The 9,021-nt window shown below is 43.3% G+C and overlaps 1 protein-coding gene across 1 annotated transcript; it reads left to right on the forward strand.

Moving 5' to 3' along the window:
* Positions 1-1,145: 1,145 nt before the first annotated feature.
* Positions 1,146-1,865, forward strand: LOC119351975 (FCS-Like Zinc finger 2-like). Its single transcript, XM_037618735.1, has one exon. It carries the CDS (start codon positions 1,234-1,236, stop codon positions 1,522-1,524), a length of 291 nt encoding a protein of 96 aa, XP_037474632.1. The 5' UTR covers positions 1,146-1,233; the 3' UTR covers positions 1,525-1,865.
* The last annotated feature ends 7,156 nt before the right edge of the window (positions 1,866-9,021 follow it).

Consider the following 9,021-nt stretch of genomic DNA (forward strand, 5'->3'; position numbering starts at 1 on the left):
CGAAGCATCGAACGAATGGTTAGATGGAGTGTGGTATCCTAGCCCATCAGGGTTCAAGTCGTGGTGCTCGTATTTATTTCTGAATCATTTCAGAATTTTGGCGATTCGTATTCAGTGGGAGGAGACGTTCCCGTCGACGCCGAGGTGCCTACAGTGACTTCATAAATTTCAAGATGATACGGTGCTCATAGAGGTAGGGTGTGCGTATGTGCGTTCATAAGGGTGAGTGTATAAGCGTGTCTGAGCGCTGGCGTCTGTACTGTGTTTAAAAAAAGAGTGAATTCCATTTTTTACCTTGTAGTTGTACATTTGTGACACATATTACCCTATTTAGCGGAACTTTTATCGAAATGTCAGATTTTGGAGACATTTAACACGGTTTTACTCCAGTTTTACATTTTGTCTGTTTATGGTCGATAGGATCGGCATGTTGCGTCATTGATTTGTAAAAAAAACTGTAAGGATCGGAGGGCATCATTGGCGATCTTGTCCAAGCTTCTCTTGTCTATCTGTTCCACTCCTTATGGCCGTCCACATGTTTTTGGATACAGGGCGTCACCTCACACCTTACCTGATGGACACGCATCAAAAAACAAGGGTCCAAAGATTTCAAAAGGGGTATTCTAGACGAATTTTCACTCGAAGGGGTAATTAGTGTCACAAATGTATAAATATGGGGTAAAATGTGGAATTCACTCTTAAAAAAAAAACCGAAGCAGCCTAAACTTATACTGATGTATGTACAATCAGAATAATTCATGCCCAAGTCTACGACTAGAGGAGGCACGACGAATTCTACTCCAATGATATGCGACCAGTCTAGTATAGTTGCTAATTGTATTTTCAAGAGTTTTCAACTAGGGCTACATTTCTAGTCGTCACAAAATATCACAACTCTTTCTTTGAACTTGAAAATATTTCAACTTACAACAACAGGGACGTTCCAGACAGATATGTCCTTCGGGACCTGGTCGACCTCGCCCGGACATCCCACGATTGCCGTCGTTTTCCTCTCAGTGGAGCCGATCGCAGCATTGCCCGACCCGTGGGCGCACCGGACCACAGTACTCCGACGCCGTTGCCGTGTCCGTCTCCACGCACCATATATACCCGAGCCTTCCCCTTCTTTCTTCACCCAACTCGCTCGCTCTCCTCTTCCTCCCTCCTCGCACCACCAAGCTCAGCTCTGCTTTGCTCCGCATTTTGCTCGAAAGTCACCTACTCACACATACCATGGCGGCATCAGTGGCCTTCTCCTTCTTCTTCGACGCCGAGCTGCTCGGCGAGGCCGGCATGCCGGCGATGGACGCGTGCGCGCTCTGCGCCAAGCAGCTGGCGCGCGACCGCGACGTCTTCATGTACAGAGGGGACACGCCCTACTGCAGCGAGGAGTGCCGCCACGAGCAGATGCACCTCGACGCCGTCTGCGCCAAGCAGGCCGCGCGGAGGCAGCAGCGGTTCTCGGCGGAGACGGAGTCCCACCGTGTGCAGCGGCAGTCCAGGAAGGTGTCGGTCGCAAGCTAACCGGCTGGCCGCTGAATGTTTTGTTTGGATCGACAAGATCTGTATTCTAAAGAATCATCGTCGTCTCCGTCTCTCCGGCCGGTGCTCTAGCCTCGTCCGGTGGAGGCAGCTTGGCGCGGCCTACAGGAGGCAAGGCAGGGCAGCAGCATCAGGCGGCACGAAGCATGTGTCCATGGCAAGCTAATTAGGCTGCCCAAATGGGATGAAAGTGTAATTGTTCTCGGTCCAAAACAGAAATCTAATCGCAATGGATGTGATGAGAGCCATCAAACATGATTAACATTTTGTTTTAACTTCTACTATTTGGGTCGCCCTTCTGCGCCCTCTCTTGTTCAGTTTCCCTTTAATGATTGGATCCTGTTCGGTTTTGGGTACCACATCCACATGCAACAGCAGTGTCACTGTAAATACATCATGGCAACCAACCTACAAACTATCTTGCCCCTAAATTTTGTTATGCTTTTCGGATTTATAGCATCTCTAATGTTTCTAGTGATATGCCAATACGATTTGAGGCGACATTTTATCCATATGATTTTATGATATTTTGCTAAATCAGAATCTTTTGAGATTTTATACTCCATTTTTCACAAATATAAGATGTTCTAATTTTGTTTGAATCGGATGTATATAGACACGCTTTAATGTGTTTGTTTACTCATTTCGGTCTATATATGTAGTTTATATAGAAAAAATTCAAAACATCTTAGGTTCTTATATTTATGAACGGAGGGAGTAATTATGTGCAAGTGAATTGGCCAGTTTGGAGCCTTTACCTTGAGCTTCCCACACGGTGAACCTTACAGTTTTACTATATCTCGAGGATATTTCCCAAAAATTTATACCATTGTGATATTTTTCTTTTCTTTTGAAATATATGTCAAGCTTACCCAATTTGGGTGCAATAATTCATCACAATATCAATTTTAAGAATGAGAATGATCTTGTCATTCCTAGGCTACATGTCGAACATTTTTACAATGATTTGTCTTTCTTGATGGGTTGACAAGGCCTAGAACCGCTTCACATCGGCTCTTGCTTCTCCCTCCGACCTTTATTGTCGGTACCCTCTCTTCCCCGCCCAACAGTGTGGATGTGTGGGTGATTTTAGCTCAAGTTTACTAAAATTAACCAAAATTTACTAAGTTATAAGGTTTGATTTTTCCTGATATTTTTCTCATAAACTAGACCAACTGTTTTCCTCCAATGGAAATTACAAAAATGATCGCCCTCTAACGAGGTTCCTAAATAAATAGATCTGAACCGGTGAAGTCTAACTGTGATCTACTCGCAGTTGAATTAGTGCACTTTGAGGCAGAGTGAGTCAAAGGAAATGACGAAGCTTGTCATCGCCTATTAACTTAACCATATATTGGTTTCGCTGGAATATCGACTCACTGGAGAAGGAAGGCAAAGTTTAGGGTTAGACACTGCACACTTGAGCAAAGTTTTCCATGCTTAAAAAACAATGAACATCCAACATGGCACACTTAGGTTGCCATGTCGAGATTTACTACTGGCGTATAGTTGTCACATAGGCATGAGGTCGCCTAAGCTTTCCCAATTAGAGATTTTGGTGGTCCGTTCTCTCGACAGTTCATTTGTGATTGTGGACGTGTTGACATATGATATTTTCTCCAAAGACGACTCTTGGTGGTCGGATTGTCTGCTTGGAGTTTGCATGATTTCAGTTTGCATTGTGTACACTTACATCATCTTCATTGTGTCAGCATTTCTTTTACTATGAGTTGTAGGGCAACAACCCCGCAGTCTTACAACTTTATTTAATATACATGGAATGGTATATAGTATATAGAACCTCTAATGAGGAGAAAAGAAGAAGAGCAAAAACTACAGTACAACTTACCATTTAAGGTGGGACTCTCATGTGGAGAACCTACAGTACAACTAACCATAGTATACAACCTCTAATGATGAGAACTCTCTTGTGGTGCAATGGCAGGCAGAAATTGTTGCGAACCTACCCACCCCGGTCCGAGAACTCACTTCTACCTAACAACGTAAAGTTCAAGGAGGGAGCTTACCTCTTTAACCACATTTACCATTTAAGGCGGGAGGTAAGATACCCATTACAACAAAACGTCCCTGGACCTAGGCTTAATTATACGCGCCAGCAACGTTGTATGACGCACAAATCGTCCCTGAACCTAGAGCCTGAGACACACATCACACATGTAGTTCCGTCAGCACCATTCCAACCATTGGGTCAACAGTTGCTCGATGCAGAGCATCATTGTTCTTTTCTTTTCTCGTCTAAGCATACCATCGGCTATGTATAACTTTTTTGCCACTAGTAGAAAATGGGTCAAATGTGAAGCACATTAGTGCCGGTTTGATTTTGAGCCGGCACTAATGTGTGCATTACTGCCGGTTCCAACGGCTAGTTGGCCGCTCTCATTAGTACCGGTTCGTGGCGAACCTTTAGCACCGGTTCGTGCCACAAACCGGTACTAAAGTGAGTGGTGGCAGGATGTTGTCAGTCTGGGACCCCTCCAGCACCTTTAGTACCGGTTCGTATCACGAACCGGTATTAAAGGTCGTCCTACATAAACCCTTCGTCCATCCGAACTCGCTTTGTTCTTCCCCTTTCCCCTCTCCTCTCTGTTCTTTCCCTCTTCCTCTCAAGCTCATCACACATTTTGCCCAAACTTTGTCAAGATTTGAAGGCCCCCATCCATTCAAATGATCACAAAGGCTAGCAACTTTGTCCTTTCATCTCTCATTGCTAGATTAGCTCTTGCAATGCTTTATATAGTGATTGATTTGTGAGTTTAGTAATTTGGGAGGAATTATATATGTGTGCAAGTATTTGATTTATATGCAATTTGAGGTCAAAAGTAACACTTAGTTTGCATATGTAGGTGTGGTTTACTTAGTGCCTTCTAAATCTCCATCGTAACCACCGTCGATCGCCCGCAACATCCCGTCGCTGGCACCACCTTGTGGTGAGCCTCTTGTTCATGAATGTTTTATATAAAAAAAATGATGTTTGTGAGATTTGGATATATAGTTACTCGTATAATTATCTTACCCATACGTTGTTTGTTATACATAGTGCCATGGTTTTGATATCCGTCCCCATCGGCCCCCGTCCGGGTTATGATTCGGATGCGGTATATTCTCTTTTAAAACTATTTGTTGCATTTCATGTTTATGACAAATTATGCCCATCAAGTTGACATAGATATTTGTATGTAGGAGGTAGTTGAACCGGAAATTCCAACCGACCCTATTGTCGAGAGGTTAAATATAGTTGAAAGAGAAAACGAGGATTTGAAGGAAAAATTGAAAAGAATTGAGGGGGAGAAGATGGAATTGGAGTTGCATGTTGCCGATGTCGTCGATGATCACAAGATTAAGATGGAGAAAATGCGCTTGAAGATTAGAAAGATTAGAAAATATGCCATTCATAGTGAGGCTTGGTATCATTATACTATTGGATCAATTGTTACCTTAGTTGCGATCTTTATCGCATTTGTTGTTGCATTTAAATTCTTTAGCTAGAGAGTTATTTGTTTGTTGCATTTAAGTGTTGTATGAACTTTATGTATGAACTTGTATTAATTTGGTCTTTTCTGTGTTGTGTAATGAAGATGAGACGACAATGGATGTATGATGACCGATGCTCTCCCAAGTTCATTAATGGCGTGGAAACTTTTCTGCTTGCGGTTGAGGCAAACAAGCGGGCGGATGGTTTTATGCCTTGTCCATGTGTTGGCTGTAAGAATGATAACAATTAGTCTAAGTTAAGAACCATTCACGTCCACCTGTTTAAGTCCGGTTTCATGCCCCGCTATAATGTTTGGACCAAGCACGGAGAAAGAGGGGTTATGATGGAAGACAATGAAGAAGAATAGGACGACGACATCAATCCTGGCCATGATGGGTTTCCTGAATATGATGATACAACAATGGGGGAAGAAGTTGAGCCGGCAATGCGGGAAGAAGCTGAAGAAGAGGCATCAGATGAGCCCGCTGATGATCTAGGTCGGGCCATTGCCGATGCAAAGAGAAACTGCGCAAGTGATTTGGAGAAGAAGAAGTTGCAGCGCATGCTAGAGGATCACAAGAAATTGTTGTACCCGAATTGCGAAGCTGATAAGAAAAAGTTGGGCACCACACTGGAATTGCTGCAATGGAAGGCAGAGAATGGTGTATCTAACAAGGGATTTGGAAAGTTGCTGGTAATGATAAAGAATATTCTTCCAAAGGACAGCGAATTGCCCGAGAGTACGTACGAAGCAAAGAAGGTTGTCTGCCCTCTAGGGTTAGAGGTGCAGAAGATACATGCATGCCCTAATGACTGCATCCTCTACCGCGGTGAGTATGAGGATTTGAACGTTTGCCCTGTATGCGGTGCATTGCGCTATAAGATCAGGCGCGATGATCCTGGTGATGTCGAGGGCGAGCGCCCCAGGAAGAAGATTCCTGCCAAGGTGATGTGGTATGCTCCTATAATACCACGGTTGAAACGTTTGTTCCAAAACAAAGAGCATGCCAAGGCGATGCGATGGCACAGAGAAGACCGTAAGAAAGACGGAAAGTTGAGAGTACCCGCTGACGGGTCACAGTGGAGAAAATCGAGAGAAAGTACAAGAAGGAGTTTGCAGATGACGCAAGGAGCGTATGGTTTGGTCTAAGCGCAGATGGCATTAATCCTTTTGGGGAGCATAGTAGCAACCATAGCACCTGGCATGTGACTCTATGTTTGTATAACCTTCCTCCTAGGTTGTGCATGAAGCGGAAGTTCATTATGATGCCAGTGCTCATCCAAGGCCCTAAGCAACCCGTCAACGATATTGATGTGTACCTAAGGCCATTAGTTGAAGAACTCTTACAGCTGTGGAATGGAACAGGGGTACGTGCGTGGGATGAGCACATGGGGGAAGAATTTGACCTAAAGGCCTTGCTGTTCGTGACAATCAATGATTGGCCTGCTCCCAGTAACCTTTGAGGATAGACAAACAAGGGATACCGCGCATGCACGCACTATTTGGATGATACTGACAGTATATATTTGGACAATTGTAGGAAGAATGTGTACCTGGGACATCGTCGATTTCTTTCGAGCAGGCATCCTGTAAGAAAGAAAGGCAAGCATTTCAAAGGTGAGGCGGATCACCGGACGAAGCCTCGCCACCGTACTGGTGCTGATGTACATGATATGGTCAAGGATTTGAAGGTAGTCTTTGGAAAGGGTCATGGTGGACAACCTGTTCCGAATGACGCTGACGGACGCGCACCCATGTGGAAGAAGAAATCTATATTTTGGGACCTGCCCTATTGGAAAGACCTAGAGGTCCGCTCTACAATCGATGTGATGCATGTGACGAAGAATCTTTGCGTGACCCTGTTTGGCTTATTGGGCGTGTATGGGAAGACAAAAGATACACCTGAGGCACGGGAGGACCAGCAACGTATGCATGGAAAAGACGGCATACATCAGGGTCATGCCAGCTACACTCTTACCAAAGAATAGAAGGAAATCTTCTTTGAATGCCTGCTCAGTATTAAGGTTCTGTCTGGCTTCTTGTCGAATATAAAGGGAATAATAAACATGGCAGAGAAAAAGTTCCAGAACCTAAAGTCTCATGACTGCCACGTGATTATGACGTAACTCTTCCGGTTGCATTGAGGGGGCTTCTACCGGATAACGTTCGATTAGCCATTGTGAAGCTATGTGCATTCCTCAATGCAATCTCTCAGAAGGAAATCGATGCAGAAACCATACCAAGGTTAGAGAATGATTTGGTGCAATGTCTTGTCAGTTTTAAGTTGGTGTTCCCACCATCCTTCTTCAACATCAGGATGCACGTCCTAGTTCACCTATGCGAAGAGATTAACGGTTTGGGTCCTGTATTTCTACACAATATGTTCCCCTTTGAGAGGTTCATGGGAGTCTTAAAGAAATATGTTCATAACCGTGCTAGGCCAGAAGGAAGCATCTCCAAGGGCCATGAAAATGGGGAGGTCATTGAGTTTTGTATTGACTTTATTCCTGACCTTAAGCCGATTGGTGTTCCTAAATCGCGGCATAAGGGCAGACTGGATGGAAAAGGCACGCTAGGAGAGAATCAAAAAATATGTATGGACGGACATTCTCTCACTGAAGCACACTACACAGTTCTACAGAATTCCTCCTTGGTGGCTCCGTATATAGACGAACACAAGAATTTTCTACGCTCCAAACACTCAGAGCGGTCTGATGACTGGATTACACATGAACAAACCAGGAGTTTCCCCCGCTGGTTGCAGACACGTACCATGCATGACGCCTCTATTGTAGATGAACTGTACTCGCTGTCTCAGTTACCATCTTCGAATATAATGACTTTCAAAGGGTATGAGATAAATGGTAATACATTTTACATGATCGCCCAAAACAGGGGTGTCCGCTTTGATGCAACAACCAAGACGGGAAAGGAAACATATTATGGTTACATAGAGGAGATATGGGAACTTGACTATGGACATGGTTTGAAGGTCCCTTTGTTTCGGTGCAAATGGATCAATATGACACGAGGCGGGGTAACGGAAGACCCACAGTATGGAATGACAACAGTGGATCTCAACAATCTTGCGTATGCAGACAAACCATTCGTCCTAGCTAATGATGTGGCACAGGTTTTCTATGTGAAGGATATGTCTACCAAGCCGAGAAAAAGAAAAGATAAGGAAGTGAATGCATCATACGATGAGCCAAAGCGCCACATAGTTCTTTCTGGGAAGAGAAACATCGTGGGAGTGGATGACAAGACAGACATGTCAGAAGATTATGAAAAGTTTGATGAAATTGCTCCATTAACAGTGAATATTGACCCGAGCATCTAGTTAAATGATGAAGATTTTCCATGGCTATGGTGCAAAGGGACACATGCGAAGAAAAAGTTTCACACCCAAAGATCTGGGATGTGATCGGCTTCACTATCATCACTTTCTTATGTGTTTCACACCCAGGAGGGAATCTCTGTAATAGTTAGGGTAGTTATGTGTTTTGGCATTTGAAACGCGAAGAAATTTTATGTGCAAACAAATTCTTTCATGCATTTACTAAGTTTTTTAGCTAAATGACCCTGAAAATGAAAAGCATTTCAAATGAACTCAGAAAAGGTTGAAAGTTGGCATGGTATCATAATTTCACCCACATAGCATGTGCAAAAAAGTAGAGAGGGTTACCGCAAAAACTGGATTCACTTCATGTACAAAATGGACAATCTCTTTCGAAGTATCATGGTTTCAGACGAAAACTCATCCGTTAAAAAGGCATTTCATTTTTTAAATAACCTAAGCATTACCAAATTGAATATAATGACAAAACACACTAATATTAAACATAAGAAAAAAGAATCACTGGAAAATCTATTTTCAAAGTTAAGTTATTCACAAACTAGTGAGTCACACAAATTTCAAATAATTCAAAATGTAAACTATTCAAATTTGTAAATTACTGGCACTAATAGAAAGTTTGTAATTTGT

The sequence above is a fragment of the Triticum dicoccoides genome, chromosome 2A, assembly GCF_002162155.2.
Source record: "Triticum dicoccoides isolate Atlit2015 ecotype Zavitan chromosome 2A, WEW_v2.0, whole genome shotgun sequence".
NCBI lineage: Eukaryota > Viridiplantae > Streptophyta > Magnoliopsida > Poales > Poaceae > Triticum > Triticum dicoccoides.